This window comes from Sorex fumeus, unplaced genomic scaffold, assembly GCF_029834395.1.
Source record: "Sorex fumeus unplaced genomic scaffold, SorFum_2.1 ptg000047l, whole genome shotgun sequence".
In the NCBI taxonomy this organism is placed as follows: Eukaryota; Metazoa; Chordata; class Mammalia; order Eulipotyphla; family Soricidae; genus Sorex; species Sorex fumeus.
In genome coordinates this window covers 44769235-44788270 of record NW_026606104.1, presented here as the reverse complement: position 1 = coordinate 44788270, position 19036 = coordinate 44769235, and the positions used below count along the sequence as shown (strand labels likewise).

Below are 19036 nucleotides of genomic sequence, written 5' to 3'. Positions count from 1 at the left end.
CTAGGCTTTAAGAGAATCAGTCCTCAATCATATTTTACTATAAATTATCATCTAAATGGGGGTGGAGAGAATAGTAGCACTGTAGCACTGTCCTGTTCATCAATTTCCTCAAGTGGGAACCAATAATGTCTCACAACAAATTATGAGACCTCTTGTTACTGTTTTTGGCATATCGAATACGTCACGGGTAGCTTGCCAGGCTTTGCCATGCAGGCGATATACTCTCGCAAAGAATAGTATGGCAGATAAAGTACCTTTACCACTTTAACCAGTAATTAACCATTTTGAAAGCACAATAACCATAGCATTCAAACCCTGGCACCATAAGATCCCCAAGTCACACCCAGAGAGATCCCCAAGTTCAGCATCACGAATCAGGCCTGAGAAAACCTAAGAGTAGCTCAAAAACTAAAAAAAATGAAAGGTTAAATAAAAGATTAAGGATGTGCCTCAGTGGTACAGCACATATATTGCACGTGAAGCTCTAAGTGTGATCCCCAGATACAGGGCAGAAAAAAAAATTAGTTATGTGAATGTATATAACTATTTTGTGAAGTTTACAAAGACCACTAATGCACAAAGTTACTCCTATTATGCCAGACTATTTCAAAGTAGAGACAGGGCCAGGACATGGCTGTTCAATTAGCACTTGCCTTCCATGTGTGAGGACCCAGGTTCACTGCTAAGCATAATCCCCATGCCACCCAACCCTCCTAACACACAAACAAAAAGAATGTAGAACAATTCACGAAAGGGGCTGGACAGTACAGCAGTCTGGGCACTCACCTTACACACGGGTGACCGAGTAAAATCCCTGTAGCACCAAACGGTCTCCCCGGGAATAACCATAGTGCAGAACCCGTACTAAAACCTCAGCAACACTGGATGTGACACACACACACATAATACCAACAAAGTAGACAGAAGATATAGTACAGCAGGTAAGGCATTTTGCCTTCCACAAAGACAAAACAGGTTCCATCCCAGCAATATATATTCCTCAAGCCCTGCCCACAGTGATGCCTGAGTACAAAGTCATGGGTAAATCCTGGACCTTGCTGCATATGGCCCAAAAGCAAAAAATCAAAAACATACAAAAAAGTTACAGAAAAATTAAAAAATGCAGACTACAAAATATTTTCTGAAGAATACAACATAGCAAACCACTCATGGAGGAAATCACTGTTGCTTTCTGGAAGTTTCAAGTCACTTATTGCCTGTTCAATTACATTAAATCACATGACAGAACAAGTCAATAAATGTAGCAGGCCAAAAATCACTGTCGTCCTGCTTCAGTATGTTTTGTCAAGAAACAAGTAGCACTGTAGCACTGTCCTCCCGTTGTTCATTGATTTGCTCGAGCGAGTCCAGTAATGTCTCCACTGTGAGACTTGTTACTGTGTTTGGCATATCGAATACGTCACGGATAGCTTGCCAGGCTATGCCGTGCGGGCAAGATGCTCTCAGTAGCTTGCCGGGCTCTCCAAGAGGAACGGAGAAACTGATCCTGTGTCAGACAGGTTGACCGCGCACAAGGCAAACGCCTTACCACTGTGCTATCTCTCCAGCCCAAGAAACAAGAAACAAGTATAATCAGAATTTTTAAACAGCTGTGACATCAGTTTCAGAATAAAGTTTACGTATTTTCCTACTTGCTGAATTACCATGCCAATCTGGCATGAAGGTGTTCCTGCAAACTTGTACATAATACAAAAGCATACACACACAAGAATCATGAGGCGAGGGGCTGGAGTGATGGCACAGCAGGTAGGGCATTTGCCTCACACGTGGCCAACCCGCGTTCGATTCCCAGCATCCCATATGGTCCCCCGGGCACCGCCAGGGGTAATTCCTGAGTGCATGAGCCAGGGGTAACCCCTGTGCATTGCCAGGTGTGACCCAAAAAGCAAAAAAAAAAAAAAAAATCATGGGGCCAGAAATAAAATGCAATGAATAAGGCACTTGCTTTGCATGCCACAGACCAGAATTTGATCCCTGGTATCTCATATGGCCTCCTGAGCACCACCAGGAATGATTCCTGAGTAACCCATGAGCACCTCTGGGTGTAGCCCATCCTCCCCAAATAAAGGAACCAATCAAAGAGGTCTATTGCCTCAAAGAATTATCAATCCCATTACATGAAACTTACTTTGTCTTGAAAGCCTGGAAGAACAATTTAATCAGTTATGTAAGAATATTAAGGATAATAGTGGGCAACAAGAGGAGAAAGGCAATACTGTGAAATGGTAACTGGGTTTAAAAGTAATCCTAGGGACCTTGAAAACCCAGCAAGCTCTTCTTACAGAAAGTAAACTAAATAGTAATTTGATTATACTAAAAGTATAATCAAAGCTTTTATTTCTTACTCTTAACTTTGGTGGTTTACCAGTTTGAGAACAATTAAGATACTTATTTATCCAAAGTCTTTATGGGACAGTTCTAAGATCCATTAGCTTTAACAAAGACTCTAAACCTTGATTACTAATTATTACATTCTGAAAACATCCCAAGGCTGGTCAATTCCCACAAGCTGTATATCTATAAAACTATATACTTAAAAAAGAAGTTCAACCACTGGGACCACAGCAGTAGGGCACTTGCCTTGCACGTGGCCAATCCAGTTGACCCCCAGAACCCCATATGGTCTCTTGAGCCCACCAAGAAAGTCCATGTGCACAGAGCCAGAATTAAGCCCTGAGCACCACCAGGTGTGACCCAAAAAAAAATACATATAAATGTTGAACTATTTCCTGAACCACTCGTGTGAATTTAATACAAATAAATATGATTAACACACATAAATTCCTCAAATGTGCTACTCTTCCCTATTGATTCTAACACATACGAGTTTATATTAGCATCTTCCTAAAATTACTGCCTGATCTTTATTGTTTGGGACCACAATCCACTGCGCTCAGGTCTTATACCTAGCTCTGCATTCAGGAATCATATATGGTGCCAGGGATCAAGCCAGGACACTGCTTGCAAAGCATGCGCCTTACCTGCTTATTTTCGAGGTTCAAGTTCAAGAATATTTATTGACATTCTCAGTAATCTACCTTCCATCATTGACAAGCACAGATCCATTTCTTATTCATCAGCAACATACTACAAAAGGTGGTGACCATCCTGCTTTAGTTGAACTAAGCAGCTAACTGTGTCACCAAGGAAGAAATATATCAAGAAGCCCTCTCTCCCTCCCCCACCTCCCATTGCTGAGTAAATGGGGTCGTCTTCTTTTTTGGAGGGGAGTGGGAGCATTATAAGGTCTCTGCTGGGCTTAAGAAAGGAAAGGAATCGGGACTGGAGTGATAGAACAGTGGGTAGGGCATTTGCCTTGCACATAGCCGGCCTGGGTTCGATTCCCAGCATCCCTATGGTCCCCTGAGCACCACCAGGAGTAATTCCTGAGTGCAGAGTCAGGAGTAACCCAGGTGCATTGCCAGGTGTGACCGAAAAAGAAAAAAAAAAGCAAGAAAAGGAATCATTCTAGGTGGCATGCGATGTACATGCTCCAGCCCACTGTGTTATCTTACACAAGACTTCTTGAGGGGAGGGGGGAGAATTGGGTCACAACTTGCAGTGCTCAGGACTTATTTCTGATGGGGCTGGGGAACTATATGGGGTGCTGAGAATCGAACTGCAGTCAGCGTTGTGCAAGGCAAGATCCCGACATGCTGTGCTATTGCTCCAACCACCACACCCCCAAAAACATGTGTGTGATCCTAGGTCACACACTTATGATCCCAATGAATTCACAGAAATGAAAGACAACTTTAAGATTCTTCCCTCCCATTTTGTCAATTACAGATATTTTAAGAAAATGTTTTCTTAATATGTTAAATGTTAAGACATGTTAAGGTTCAATTTCTGGTACCAGCACCTCTAGGAGCAACCCTGAGCTCAGTGAAAGAAGTAGCTCATGAGCAATGGCAGGCGTGCCCCCCCAACTCCCCAAAATAAAACCTAGCAGTGTACAAGGTGTGAGAGTACTGGGATTAAGACACTTTGCATATGACTGACCCCAGTTTGATCTCTGGCACCACTTAAGGACCTAAGCACCACCTGGAGCGACGACAGGTGCCAGCAATAAGAGATGAGTACTACCAAGTACAACCCAAAACTGTGGAGTCGCCCCTTAAAAAAAAAAAAAAAAAAAACACTAAATAAAATTTTAGGTAGCACTAGGCTGGAGTGATACCAAGAGAATAGGTCATTTATCTTGCACAGGGCCAAGCAAGGTTGGATCCCTGGCATCCTATAAGGCTCTCTAGGCCCCACTAGGAGTGATCCCTTAGAACCACTGGTGTAAAAAAAAAAAAAAAAAAAAAAAAAAAGAACCACTGGTGTAGCCCAAAAATAACAAACTGGGATGGCTCAGGGGCTTGGCCAGAGCACTTCATATGCAGGGTGTCCCAGGTGTATTCTTTTCACTTCTTGGTGCCCTGGCATTATGCCAAGAACAGCCCCACCACCACTGGGTGTAGTTCAAAAATGCAAAAAAGAAATAATCTCCTTGCCCTTCTTTTCACCTAATTCCTACATCTACATTCTAGATAATCTGAAGATATGCCCTAAATAGTCTACTGATTGTTTAGGATCATTAATATTCACATTTACTCTCAATACATATGAACCCAAGTATTACCAACTCTCAAATATATTCAACTCTGTACTTTGACCCTATTCTCTAAAACTGCTCAAGATTCTCACACTTGTTAAAGAAATAAAGTGACTACACTGAAACAGAAAAAAATACCAAGAGCAAAATATCACCTTTTCTGATTATACTTTACGAATTTTATTTAACATTTTCTACTAGTAGAAAGTTCTGAAAACACGAGGAAAGACAGAAGTTCTGAAATACAGCCTCTTAAAACTGTGAATTGTCAGAAAGTGGGACATGGGAATACACCAACTCTCAAATACATAAATAACCATAGTACCAAAACCATTTTCTCCTGTCACACTACAGTCACAATCTTTTCATACCTCGAATTAAGTTCACGGTTCAATTATCCCCTATGCTTTTCTTTCATTTATTCTTCACTTGATTCTGCATCACATAAATTCATTTTCTCTGTATCGTTTCCTTTAAACCCACATTTCTGTCATTCACTCATGTTCCCATATTCCATCACACTAACGTTTAATTAGCAGAACCAAGTATAAAGAACTTAAAGTGTTAATTATCTTATTTATAGAGCTTATATTAATAGTATACTTCTGTTCCCCAGTTCTTTTCCCCTTAAAGTTTTTATAATGGTAAACTGATTACCTTTTTAACACTTTCTTCTTCCTCTTGGCGTTTCTCATAGTGTGAGAAGTCATCAAAAATGGAAGTGGTGTGCTTGTAGCTGGCTATGATTTTCAACACCTGCTTAGCCTTTTCCAGAGGCACCTCCTGAGTGTCCCTGGAGTTGGTCACTGGTTTATTCTCGTTGTTCTCTAGGCGAATGTGTCGCAGTTGGCTATTGGGAACGTCCTTCACAAAAATCCACCTGACATCAAAACGACCCTTCCATTTGTCCTGGGACCACACACCTGCACATGTGTTGTAGTCCACAGCAGATTTCATTTCTGCAACGCCACAAAAGTGTCCACTGCCGTTGACACTGAAAAGTAAGTAAACAGGGCCTTTCCCATTCATGGAGCGATAAGCAGCATCCAGTCTCTTGTTACCATGCTCTGTGCTGCACCAGATGTTGTATTTAATGGAACGGTGGATATCGTCCTCAGAGTAGCTCTTAATGATGAAAACCCGGCCATGTTTCAGATTCCAGTCAAAATCCTTGGGGTTATAGTTATTAATGGACCGCAGCTTCTCCAACACTGGGTGAGGTTCTGAAGGAGTAGATCCAGATCCAGCCTGAGACTGTCCTACTCCATTACCATCCACCCCATTATGACCGAACCCACTGCCACGGTTCCGAGGCGCTACCCAGCGGGTTGGCTGAGCTGCCTGTTGCTGGACTGAGAGCTGGGCAGGCTGTGGCGGAGGTGGGGGCAATGGCTGTGTCTGCTGCCCTGTTTGTTGCCCTACTGATGCCTGAGCCACTGGCGGGCTATTGTTAGCCTGCTGACCCACAGTCTGGGGAGACCCTTGGGATGACTGCTGACTTATATTCTGAACCAAAGCCTGTGTGGGGTTTTTTGCCACAGGACCCTTGTTATCCCAAGTTCCAATATCCATGTTATGTTTTATTGGGGGTGGTGGAAGACTTGACCCTGCAATGCCATTCTTGGTCTTCAACTTAGGTTGCTGTTTTGCAGGCTTGCTAGCAATATCAGCCCAAGATGCTGGTTTTGGAGGAGCAATGGTTGCTGGAGGCAAATTATTGGAAGCCACGATGTTACTAGTAATGGACCCACTACCAACCGCTGAACCTACAACTTTTGGAACATTGCTTGCAACTTCGGTGCTACCCAACTTCAATGCAGCCATCCCTTGGTCTATGGTATTCATACCAGGAGCCTTATTGAGGGTCTCACTGGCAAAAGCTGACTGTCCATCAATCATGGCTCCACCTAAGGAGCTAGGTGCATAAGCATAATTACTACTGTATCCAGAGCTCTGAGTAGACTGTCCCTGAGAACTGTTATTTCCCCAAGCTGAAAAGTCAATCCCACTGGGAAAGAAATTAAAACCATGCTGCCCAAGAAATGGAGTGCTACCTAGGGCTCCTGGTTGTCCAAACATTGCATCTGGTAGGAAGTGAGGCTCACCGTTGCTCAGCTGTCCATAAGAAGTTAAGTAGGGCATGGCTGTGTCACCCCCAGTAGACCAAGCAGCTTCACCCAAAGAATAGGAGAAGCCAATGGAGGGACTGTAATAATTGGGTAAGTAGGAATCAGACATGGCAGTATATGCATTATTCTGTAGGAAAAAAAGGAAAAGAAAAGGCAAATAAATAAAAAATAAAACACAAAAACAAAATAATCACATTTCCTCTTGCAATTATTCACACAAAATACTTCAGTCATTTCTACCTAAAAGGTAACCATATGATTTTTCTTATTTTTTTTTAAAGGCCACACCTGGCTATGCACAGGGATCACTCCTTTTGGGACTCAGGGGATCGTATGTGGTACCAAAAACTGAACTCAGATCAGCATGGGCAAGGCAAGTATCTCACCCACTGTACTGCTTCTTCTGGTCCTGACCAAATGATTTCTTCCTATAAACCTGCTGCGTTGTAAAAATACTTGGAATATTTTAAGAGATTCTGGCTTAATAACTAAATGCCTAAACATTTAAACTGGGAACAACAACAAAACCTGGTGGTTGAGTACAGGACTCACATGTGAGACCCTGAGATCATGATACCTGGCTCCACACATATACACACAAAAAAACCTAAACTAGTGTGTGTGTGTGTATATATATATATATATATATGTGTGTGTGTGTGTGTGTATGTATGTATAGGCCAAACCAATCTTTAAAAAAAATAAGGAAAATCAAGAATTTCACCAGCAGTGGTAAGTCTTGCTCTGTAGAAGTGCTATGGAAACATACTTTTTTTGGGGGATTGGACCTAAGTTCTCACACTACAAAGTTAATGCTCTACTTCTATGCTATATTCCTAGTCAAAAGAGCAGGAATTTTAGCAGAACAAATGTTCAGTGCTAAAAGGGCTTTTCTATTAAAGTACAAAACATGGGCTAGAGCAATAATACAGTGGGTAGGGCATGCAACCGACCTGGATTCAATCCCTGGCATCTCATAGTTCCCCACCAAGAGTGATTCTTAAGATCCCTGAACATCACCGGGTATGACCCCAAAACCAAAAATTTAAAAAATTAAAATTAAAGTACAAAAATTGCTTGATAAATCAAGAATTGGAAAATTCAAGTCCTAAATCAAAAGTCTATACTGCATAAACCAAAGAACAACTGGAGACTCACTAAATCAAGTTTACAGTGCTGGTTTCTGGCAAATTATTTAAGAACATTCATATTGCCACTATTTATAACTCTGAAAGGAACTGCGCTTAAGCTTCCAGAGAAATTAAAACTAGAAAAATCATCTATAAAGTGGCTAGAAGCTGAAATTTAACTTTTCCATTAAAAAAAAAAAAACAGGAGAATGGGGGTAGAGAGCTCAAGTGTATGGGAGGTCCATGTTTAATCCCTGGCACGGGGGGGGGGGGTCCCCAATACTGCCAAGAGTAACCGTTTGGCAATAAGCAAAGTGTGGCCCAAAATCAAGCACCAAGGTGGGGAAAAAGGCACTTGCCTTGCACACGGCCGACCCGGGTTCGATCCCCAGCATCCCACATGGTCTCCCAAGCACTGCCAGGGAGTTAATTCTTGAACACAGAGCCAGGAGTAACCCCTGAGCATTGCTGGGAATGGCCCAAAAAACAACAAACGGAGGAAGGAAAAAAAGGAATCATGCTAGAAAAAAACACCTGATAAATTTAAATGCAACAAACTATAAAGCAAAAATCTCACTCATTCTGAGTCTATTTAGACTGTATGTAGAACAGTACTAATGTTTTTCCAATAAATCCAATAGTTCCATCACTGTAGCACTGTCCTCCCATTGTTCATCGATTTGCTCAAGCGGGCACCAGTAACGTCTCACAACAAATTGTGAGACTTGTTGTTACTGTTTTTGGCATATCAAATACACCACGAGTAGCTTGCCAGGCTCTGCTGTGCGGGCAAGATACTCTCGGTAGCTTGCTGAGCTCTCTGAGAGGGGCGGAAAAATCGAAAAAGTTCTCATCATACTAAGAAAAAAAAATACTTCTGATCTATCTATATTATGTATCTTCACATAGGTACAGCTAACTGAAAATAAAGAGCACCTCACCAAAAGTCCAAAACAGCTCTGGTATCGTAGAATCTGTTACCTTGACAAAAGAGCTTTGTTCTTAAAAGTAGATGACCGTTAACTATGTTAGGCCTTAAGTCTGTTTACCAAAGCAAATAGTGCTTTTCTCTGCCAATTTAAAATTTTCCTTTCAAAAAAATTACAGTCTTGGGCTGGAACAATAATGGTACAGCAGGTAGGTTGTTTGCCTTGCACGTGGCCAACCCAGGTTCGTTTCCTGACATTCCATATGGTCCCCCAAGCACTGCCAGGAGTGATTCCTGAGTGCGGAGATAGGAGTAAACCCTGTGGATCGCCAGATAAAGTTTTACATGCTGCTGATCCAGTGGCTTGATCACCAGCACTACAGGATTCCTAGAGCATCTCTAAGAGTGATCCCTGAGAACAGAGCCCTCAGCACCATCAGGTATAGTCTAAAAATATTCGAAATAAATTTTAAAAAGACCTTTCACATATACACTCAGTTAAGATCAGTATAGTTGAGGCCAGAGATAATATAGTAATAGGTTTTTTGCCTCGAATGCAGACCACCCAGGTATGATGCCCCAGGTCCTAAATGATCCCTCAAGCACCTCCAGAAGCAATTCTCGAGTGCTGAGCCTAAAGTAGCCCCTGAGCATTGCCGAGTGTGACCCAAAAAGAAAAAAGCAAAAAGCAGTATAGTTCTTGATGAGAACACTAAAATTTTAACAGATTAAAACCCCAATGTATAATAAGTTCAGCCTATTATTACAGATTAAGCCTAAAGCATTATTCCATTGGAGGCAATAAACAATATTGTTTAAAAGTAGAATGAATTACTCAACAGATCATGAAAGACAAAATTCCATGCTGAAAGGAATACAGAATAAGAAACAAAATTTCCCATGCTACCCATCTATTCAAAATTTTATTCCTTCCCCCCCAATTTTTGTTGCTGTTTTGGTTTTGGGCCACACCTGGCAATGCTCAAGTTATTCCAGGCTCTGCAAAGGGGACCATATAGGATGCTTGGGATTGCACAGGGTCAGCTGTGTGAAAGTGCCTTACCACTGATACTCTCTGATAGTATACTCTCTGATCCATCACCTCCAATTTTTTTTAGACTTGCTTACTCAAAAAAGAACAAATGCACTAATATCACAGACTATGCTATTATATAGTTGAATGCTTACACCTTAAACTGGCAGGTTCCCACATGCCCCAAGCTTAAAAATGTGAATTACACAATGTTTCACAAGAACTGCCTAGAATTATGTTTCCAAATGCTCCCACACTCTAGGTTATAATGATTATGTAAGCAAACTACTTCAATAGCAGGAACCTATAAATAGTTCATTCCTCTACTTCCTTTCCTACTTTACCTGATTAACTGGTTGTCTTTTATAAAACTTTTCCCCAATACTTAGTTTCCAAACTTTCAAATCAGAAAAATTTACCTAAGCAATCCAAAATTTCCATGGAAAAATTAGATCCAAATATGGGCATGCAGTAAAGTCAATTTATTCGAGGATGTTATACATACCACATAACATATTTTCGGAATTTATATAAATGCTCCATAAAAATCTTTTAGATGAATTACTATCAACTTTCTTTTGGCTTTTATTCTAGGGAGTTAGAGCTATTAGCTACAAGTTTAAGAACTATTTCTTTGGGATCTGTTAATACAAAAAAAAACCCACAATGAACAAAAGAAGTTTCCACGTGCACAAAATATGTTACTAAGTACAACTAATCTTCACAGTACAAACTGTCAACTCATTCTTGATCTTAGCTTCTCCTAACACACCTCCTTTTAAAAACCTTCTTTTTACTCAATTTTGCAAATCCTGTCTCCTCAGAGAAGCCAGTGGTACTGTAAAGTTCGTTTCTATGTTACCACTCAACTAAACAAGTGAGCACCTAACTCCGAAATAGACGACTAACCAGTGACCAGAAGGATAACCAAGTTCAGCAACACTGAATGAAGCTCAGGCAAATTTATTAGTTTTTTCACAGCAAGTGAATTCTATTTTCCTAAAAGAGCTTGGTTTGGGCGATACAAGTCCAAGAGTTTTAACATGCACAGTATTTGAAAGTAACTTTGCACTGTTATACTCCTGTTTCGGAAGAACTAGTTAAACAGATGCCACTATTAGGACGTGGGAAATGTCACCAGCAGTACTGAGTTCAGCGTCTGTTGACATTAGAGATGAGAATCTTGGCGGTACCGTCGACTCTGTAATACCTATCGTTAGAACACGGACACGGATAGTCTTCAAGACAGAGTTGCTGGGTCAGAGAAAACACAGACACACACACGCACACCGTCTGATTGGGCACGTAAACGGTTAACTACTCACGGGCCTCGCCTGTGGGCTCAAGTACGGTTCAAAATCGTCATCATTCAATCCATCCTTCTGGTGCACAGATCCATTTTGTACTGAAGGGAAAATTTTCAAATTAGGAGTGCCTCGATCCCTCCCTCCCCCGCCCGCACGCACGCTCGCACGCTCGCTCTCTCGCTCGCATCCACGCGGTCCGGAGCGGAGACACCTCGCGGCAAGGGAGGAAGTTTCCATTCGCAGAGGACCAACGCGGGGCCAGAGCGCGCGCGGGGCAGCACTCGGCAGGGGCCGGAAAACGCCTCCTTCCACCGAGAGAGCAAGTGGATCCAAGAAGGTCATTTTATTGGCTCCCGGCGATCGCGCCCGCCGCCCGCCGCCCCTCCCCCCGCGCCGGCGAGCACTTCCAGAGTGCGGTCCACGCGGAGGAAAAACAAAGGCCTCCTAAGACCTACAGGAAACTCCGGACCTGGGACGCCTCGAAGCCGTAGCCACCCCCGCCCGCGATGAATTACTCCTTGTTCCCGAAAGAAAAAAAAAAAAAAGAGGCGAGAAAGAGAAAAAAAAAAAAACAAGCTGGGCGCCAGCTGCACGCACCCCAGCGAGCGAGCGAGCGGGTCCAAGGCGCGCGCGAGCGAGCGAGCGAGCGAGCCAGCGCGCGGCACCTGCGAACCCCGGCGGCTCCCGAGAGCGCGTCTCCCCGGGGCGCCGCCCGCAGACCCCGCCCCCCACCCCGCCGCCGCGGCCCCCCGCACCCCCCGCGCCGCCCCGGGCCGCCGGCGGGGCCGGCCTCACCTTTGTTTCCTTGACCTTTGGGTCTCTGCGGGCGGAGGAGACGTGGCCGAGGCGCGAGCGGTCCGCGGGAGGCCCGGGAGGAGGAAAGACAAATTAAAGCCGGGCCCGAGGCGAGGCGGGCGGAGAGGCGCGGGCCCGAGGGGAGGCGTCGGGCGCGGGGCTGAGGGGGAGGCAGCGAGCGGGAGGCGGGGGAGACGCGGGGGCCGCGCCCGCCGCGCCGCGAGGACACCCGGGGGCTCCCGGGGAGGCGAGAGGGCGGCGGCGGGAGAGCGCCGCGGCGCCCTGAGGCGAGGGAGCGCGGCGCGGCCGCCGGGCGCCGAGGCCCGCGGGGCGAGGGGCGAGCGGGCGGGAGGGCGAGGCGCGGGGCGCGGCCGGGCGGAGAGGCCCGGAACCGAGCCCGCGAGGGGCGCCGGCGCGGCGCGGAGCGGCGCGGCGCGGCCCGGCCGGGGGCGGCGGGCCCGGGCCTAGTCCGACTCCCTCTCGCCTCACACAATGGCCGAGGCATGCGGGCCGGGCCTGTACCTGCTCCAGGAGGCTGCTGGCCGACATGGCTCTCGGATCCTCGCGAGGGGCGACGGCGGCGGACTCTGCTCGGCGGGGCGGCGGCGGCAGATGAGCCCCGGCGGCGGGAGCTGGCGGCGCGGCGGCGGCTTTTGTCCCTGACACTCGGGGGCCTCGGCGGACGCAGCGGAGACTCAAGCGCGCGGCTCGGGCTCCGGCTCCGACTCGGCGACGCTCTAGCCCCTCGGCTCAACGCTCGTCTCTATGCCTGTGCGCGCGCGCCCGCCCCTCGCAGCCAAAATAAGGGCGCCGAGCGGCGGAGGCGGACGGCGCGCGCGGCGCGACGCTGACTCTCACATTCACTCACCCACGCGGAAGGCGCCCGGCGCGGTGCACCCCGGGAAGGGAGAGGCGGGGCCGCAGCGCCTCCTGGCGGGCTGGAGGAGCGGAAGCGGCGCGTGCGGCCTCCCCGCCCCCACCGCGTCGCGATTGGGGCCTAGGAGGAGGGGGGTGGGGGGGAATCGGACCACGAGGTTTTCGCTGTCCTGGAGCGCGGAGGGTCGGCTTGAGAAAACTCACAGAAAAACGGTTTCCCAGCGAGGAGGCGACCCTCGAAACCTGAGCGACCTTAAGATGAACCTGCTTCCCAGCTGCAAATGGCATCCGCCCGGCTCTGGGAGCGCCCCGAGAGGGCTCATAGACCCCGCAGGAAAACTTGGGGCGGGGGAGGGTCGTGCCTCGAGAAACCCCTTCCCCAGGGCATGGCCTAATTATTTACCTTTATCAGACTGCAAAAATAGAGGTCCCGGAGATAGAAATTAAAAGAATAACACACAAAAATCTAGTTTCCTGCAAAAAGACTTTCTCTGGCACTGCGGGAGGCAGGAGAGTCTGCGAGTCTTTTACGGTAAAGTCGCCTGCCCCCCACCCCCTCCCGCCCGATAATCCGTTGAACTTTATTTCTAAGAAAAAACACATCTGGGGATCCAGAGCGGTAGTAAAGCGATTGACTTGCACGTGGCCGACCCGGGTCCCAATCCCTGTATTCCATATGGTCCCCCAAACCCCGCGGGGAGTGGTTCCTGAGCACCGGGTGTGCTTTGCCCCCGCCTCTTAAAAAAAAAAAAAAAGCCTCTCACACATGTAAGCAAAATTTTCCAAGTACTTTCAACAAATCCAGAATAGCTGTAAATGTAAGGAAGGAGAATTTTTTTTCAAACCGAAACCATTCAGACTGCATCCTCTTCCTCTCAGTCTTTCAAAGAAATATTTTAATACCTGCTGTGGGTTATGCTTTTGCTTTTAGGCGTTTTCAAAGCCATTGAAGGCTTTAAAATAGCTCTGTCTCCCGACTTACAACAGAAGAAACATAATAAGGAATGTGCCCGATATCACAAAAGTATTAAATAGCAAAAAATTTTCCCACCCACTATGAGAAAATTCCTGTGTTCAGGAACCAGAATCCTGAGACAAACCAAAGAATGTACAGGGACTTGGGGAAGTAGATCGGGTTTAAGCTCAGCAGTCAACCCGTTTGGTCTCTGCACAGCATATGGTCCTCCAAGGAGTGATTCCTCCTGGGATCATCACTGGGTGAGGGGGGAAAAATGGACAAAAGCATTTTTCATTTGAACAACCCCAATTCACACAGGAATATTTGGTCCTAAAACAGAGCATTTTCTCAGAGCTTAGTTATTGTAAATAGTAGTAAACAGATAAATAATGCGCTACTGGGTGTCAACTTTCTGGGTCCAGGTGACTTTGCTGGACTCTGTAGTACAATAAACTTTGGCATAACATAATGAATTTTATATTTTAATTTTGTTCTAAGCATTTGTTTCTATCCTTAGCAAAAGTTGTGGTTGAAGGGAATGACATCAGGCAGCATTAAAGGATGAACTCTGGCAGAGACAGTCAACTGTCAAGTTCCAAACTTAGAACCCTATCAGGAAAATAAAAGAAATGTAGTAACACTCTTTTTGATACTGAACCATTTAACCCCATGGCCCAGATTTATGTATAAACTTCATTTCCTGCACTTATCCTTGAAAGCAGTAAGCTGTGTGGTATGGTGAAAGGTCTAAAAGTGGGAGTCATATCTAGGGAGGTGAAAGGACTAACTACTGGTTCCTCTACCAAATTGCAACATTTGGTAAACTAAACCTTTCTGAGATTCTTTATTTTTTTTAAAATATGGAATGCTTCATGAATTTGCGTGTCATCCTTGCGCAGGGGCCATGCTAATCTTCTCTGTATCGTTCCAATTTTAGTATATGTGTTGCCGAAGCGAGCCCTGAGATTCTTTCATTTGATGAAGGGAATAATAATATTTGTCTAAAAGATTGGTTGTGTGGATAAAGCAAAAATAAAAACAAATTAAATGTGGCATTTTGTAGACTCATTTTTGTTTTGTTTTGCTTTTTTGGATCACACCCGGTCATGCTCAAGGCTTACTTCTACCTCTGCACTCAGGAATTACTCCTGGCAGTGCACGGGAGACCATATGGGGTGCAGGGGATGGAGCATGGGTGGGCAGCATGCAAGACAAATGTCCTACTTGCTATACTATCGCTCAGGCACCATGTTGCTGTAGGCTTATTTTTGTAGGTTTCCCAAGTTAGGGGAATCTTAAGGAGACTTAACCCCATTATTTGGAGTTACCCAGCATTCTTTTTGTTGTTATTTTTGTGTTGGGTTGGGTTTTTTATTTATTTTTGAGGAGAGTAGGAGGGCAAACCTGGTAGTGCTCAGGCCTTTGTACTCAGAGATCACTCCAAGAGGTGTTTGGGGACTGTATGGGAAGAGGGGATTAAACCCAGATCAGACCAGTATAATCTAGCACTTTAGCCCTGCATCTTTCTGGCCCCCCCCATATGCCTTTTCTTTTCTCCCCCCTTCTTTTAAATAAAATCTTTTCTGAATTCAACCATTTCAATAATAATTATTCCGTCTTGCCTGATGGCTTGACCCTGGCTAGCCAGCTCAATAAACTACCTGCTTGCTGAAAATAATAATAATAATAATTATTATTATTATTATTCCATTAACGATGATGGTAAAATTGCCTTCTCCCAATATCTCTTTATAGTGCCTAATTTTATTAGTTTTTGTGATTATTTTTTTGTCCTCCTGGAGTCGGCAGTTAAAACCCAAATATTATTGGGAGAAGGATAGTCTCTAAACATGAATTAGTTCACTCGATTGCCTTTGACAGGCCTCTGTAGAAACACAACACCCAAGACTGATATTTTTAAATTCTAAGAAGAGAAGGAAGAAGTCTATAATGTAAAAAAATATTTTTTATGTCATAGGGAAAGCTTAGTGGGCTGGAGCACAAGCTTTATAAGCAGGACACCTGGGTACCATTCCTGGCACTGCATACCCTGAGTTATGATTATTACGGGCAGTGACCCCTGAGCATTGAGCCCATGAGCACCACCATATGTGGCCAAAACAAAATCAAAAAAGAGTCATTCTCTGGGGCCAGAACCCTCAGGGTTTGGAGAAAAGAACATTTTAGTAGAAAAGAGATTGAGTTAGTTTCATCTCTGCAACCTGGTATATTAAGAAGTAAATCCCTTTTATTTATTTTGTTTGTTTTTGAGTCATTGTTACTGTTTTTGGCATATCGAATACACCTGGGAGCTTGCCAGGCTCTGCCTTGCGGGCAGGATACTCTCAGTAGCTTGCAGGGTTTTCTGAGAAGGAGAACTAGAATATAAGAGGTTCCACGGCCGCATATGCGGCCACGCACTTCCAGGAGCTTTGTATTATAGTCTCTGGATCTTGGCTGTTGATGGGATTTCATGGGGGGGGGGAGGGGGGGGGAGGGCGGGAATTTGTGTGTGTAACTGCATAGCTACTGGAAAATGGGGGATCTGGGTGGAGGAGGCCCAGTCCTGATCAGAGCAGGCTTAGAGATCTCAGCCCTGGGACCCATGCACCTGGATTCCTCTGCCAGTTTCTTCATGCGTGAGGCTCCTCGAGTGTGTGGAGTGTGGCCTTGAGCATGGCTGTGGCTGGATACCAGAGGTCTGCGGCTCCAGAGCTCTGCTCGGGGCAGGGAGGGACACTCAACCCGCCCCCCTCCGAGGGGCCCCAGTGAAGACAGCCTGGCTCGCAGACAAGAGACTCTGCAGTAGCCTCCAATGTGGCACCATTTGGAAGGACGAGTAAGGAGAGGCTGCTAAAATCTCAGGGCTTGGACAAATGCAGACGTTACTGGTGCCCACTTGAACAAATCGATGAATAACAGGATGAGAGTGATACAGTGATACAGTTTGTTTTTGGGTCACACCCAGCTGTGCTTTGGGCTTACTCGAGGCTCTAAACCCAGGTAGGACACAAGCAAGGGAAATGTTCTGTCCCCTGTACTACCTTCAGCCCCTTAATCTCTTTTCTAAATGCTCTTTAGGGAAGGAGTAATAGTATAGAGGTTAGGAACTGACCCAGGTTCAATTCTCAGCACACATATGGTCCCCAGAGCACCACCAGGAGGGATACCTGAACTCAAAACCACGAATAAGCACTACCAGGTGTGCCCCCTCCTTCACCAAAAAAGAAATACTATTTAAACAAGTATTCAATGAGGGCCAGATATCATAAGAGTTCGCCCACTTGTGACGTTTGCTCTACTGAGGGAAATGACAGCAAGCAGAATAATTCAAATAGTTAATGAAAATCTCTATAGAATACAATGAGAAAATAAATGTCTAAAATCTAACCTAGACAGTAGAGCAAGGAGGTTTCCCCAGAGGTCATGAGCTTTTCTGCTAAGACTTCTAGGTTGACTAGAAATTGACCAGACAAGGAAGGAAGGGAAGCCAGGGAACAATATGTGCAAAGGACCCAAGGGGGAAGGAGTTTGGCACTGGTAAGGAACTGAAAGAAAGCCAGCATGACTGGCAGATAATGACAGAATATGGCACCAGAGGAGATTGGAAAATTAGGCAGAAGGGAGAAAAATAGAGACTTTAGTCATTAGCTATAAATGTTATATTGGCTAATAAAGGTTAATAGGAACATAGTATCCTTAGTCTTGCAGCGTGGGCAATAGATTTATAGAGGGAAGCATAGATAAAGATTTGGAAGAGAATCACAGTGAATTCTGGCGAAATATAACTGTGGGGGGGAAGGGGAATAACAATCTACTATAACAGCACAAAGAAAATGACAAGTGGACAGAATTAATATTGCAGGAGGTATTTTGAGAAGTTTTAGCAATTGATCTGATTCAGAGAGGAGCACTAAAAGAGAAGATATAAAGGGTTGTACCTGACTTGATTTGAGTTGTAGGTAGATATTATTATATTAAAGGAGATTTATGTGGATGAAGAAAGATCATAGGGGCTGGAGCGATAGTACAGTGGGTAGGGTGTTTGCCTTGCACGCGGACAACTTGGGTTCGATTCCCAGCATCCCATATGGTCCCTGAGCATCACCAAGAGTAATCCCTGAGTGCAAAGCCAGGAGTGACCCCTGTGCATCGCCGGGTGCGACCCCCCAAAAAAATCATATATTTATTGTATCTTTGAATGCACAGACTAGCAAACACAAACATCATATAGAAATACTCTGTGTAGAAATTTGTGGTTCTGAGGAGAGAGACACAGAGACAGACAGATGACAGACAGACAAACTGACAGACAGAGACAGAGAAAAAAGGCTTGGGAAAACCAAGGGGAGAAAGAGCAATGATAAAGTGCTCTCTTTGCAACAAAATAAGATGAGTATCCTTAGAATTATCACCTGCACGGAGCTCAGTCCCAACAGCTTGGCTGCCTGGAATCCCGAGCTCTGCTCCAGGACACAGTGATTTCCAGTCTCACACCTCCACCCTCCTAAACTCCCAGAGAGCACATGGCAAAGCCCCACAGCAAACCTCAGAACACAACAGGCAGAATGTGCACTGCAACCAGGAATGCAACCCCCACCACACCAAATGTGTGAGAGAGCACCATTTGTGTGAACCCCTACCCAATTATATTAACAATAGCAAAAAGAAGGGTTGGGGGGCGGAAATGGGTTTTTCTAGGTCACTTTTTTATTTTTTGAGCCACACTGGCAGTGCTCAGGGATCACACCTGTGTTGCTCAGGGACACATATGTAGTGTGCAATGTTGGGGATTGGAACTCCTATCAACTGCTTTGCGCATGGGTCTTACACACTGTACTATCTCTCTGGCCCTAGGAGAAAGTGTTGTAATAAAGTGACTTCATGGCCAGAGTGATAGTATAGGAATTAAGGGCTCTTGCTTGGGTTAGATCCCCAGTAGTACATTTGCTTCCTTAATTACCACCAGAAGGAATTCCTAAAATACAGAGCCAGGAGTAAGCCCTAAGCAGCATTGGGTGGGGCAAAAAAAAAAAAAACCTCCCACCCCTTCCAAATTAGCACTGTAGCACTACACTGTCCTCTGGTTTTTCATCGATTTGCTCGAGCGGGCACCAATAATGTCTCTAATGTGAGACATGTTACTGTTTTTGGCATATCGAATACACCATGGAGAGATTGCCAGGCTCTGCCGTGACCCCCTCCCCAATTAAATTAATGACTTAAAATTTTCATTTGACCTTTTCAGTCCAGGCACCG

At 45.2% G+C, this 19036-nt stretch overlaps 1 protein-coding gene and 1 non-coding gene across 3 annotated transcripts in view; both read right to left on the bottom strand.

Annotated features, from left to right (window-relative positions):
• YTHDF2 (YTH N6-methyladenosine RNA binding protein F2) overlaps window positions 1–13516 on the bottom strand; it is a 28692-nt gene extending 15176 nt beyond the window's left edge. Inside the window, exons 1-4 of one of the 2 annotated variants that reach the window (XM_056123221.1) lie at window positions 12466–13516; window positions 11944–11968; window positions 11167–11246; window positions 5279–6877 (exon numbers count right to left, since the gene is read on the bottom strand). In XM_056123221.1, the coding sequence (XP_055979196.1) occupies window positions 5279–6877; window positions 11167–11246; window positions 11944–11968; window positions 12466–12492 (1731 nt within the window). In that variant the 5' untranslated portion in view covers window positions 12493–13516. The remainder of the gene's footprint in view (window positions 1–5278; window positions 6878–11166; window positions 11247–11943; window positions 11969–12465) is intronic. The other variant, XM_056123222.1, reaches the window with a different exon arrangement.
• Window positions 13517–14631: 1115 nt separating this feature from the next.
• On the bottom strand, window positions 14632–14738 carry LOC130032293 (U6 spliceosomal RNA). Its single transcript, XR_008793829.1, has one exon. It is a non-coding gene; the product is annotated as a U6 spliceosomal RNA (small nuclear RNA).
• Window positions 14739–19036: the final 4298 nt, after the last annotated feature.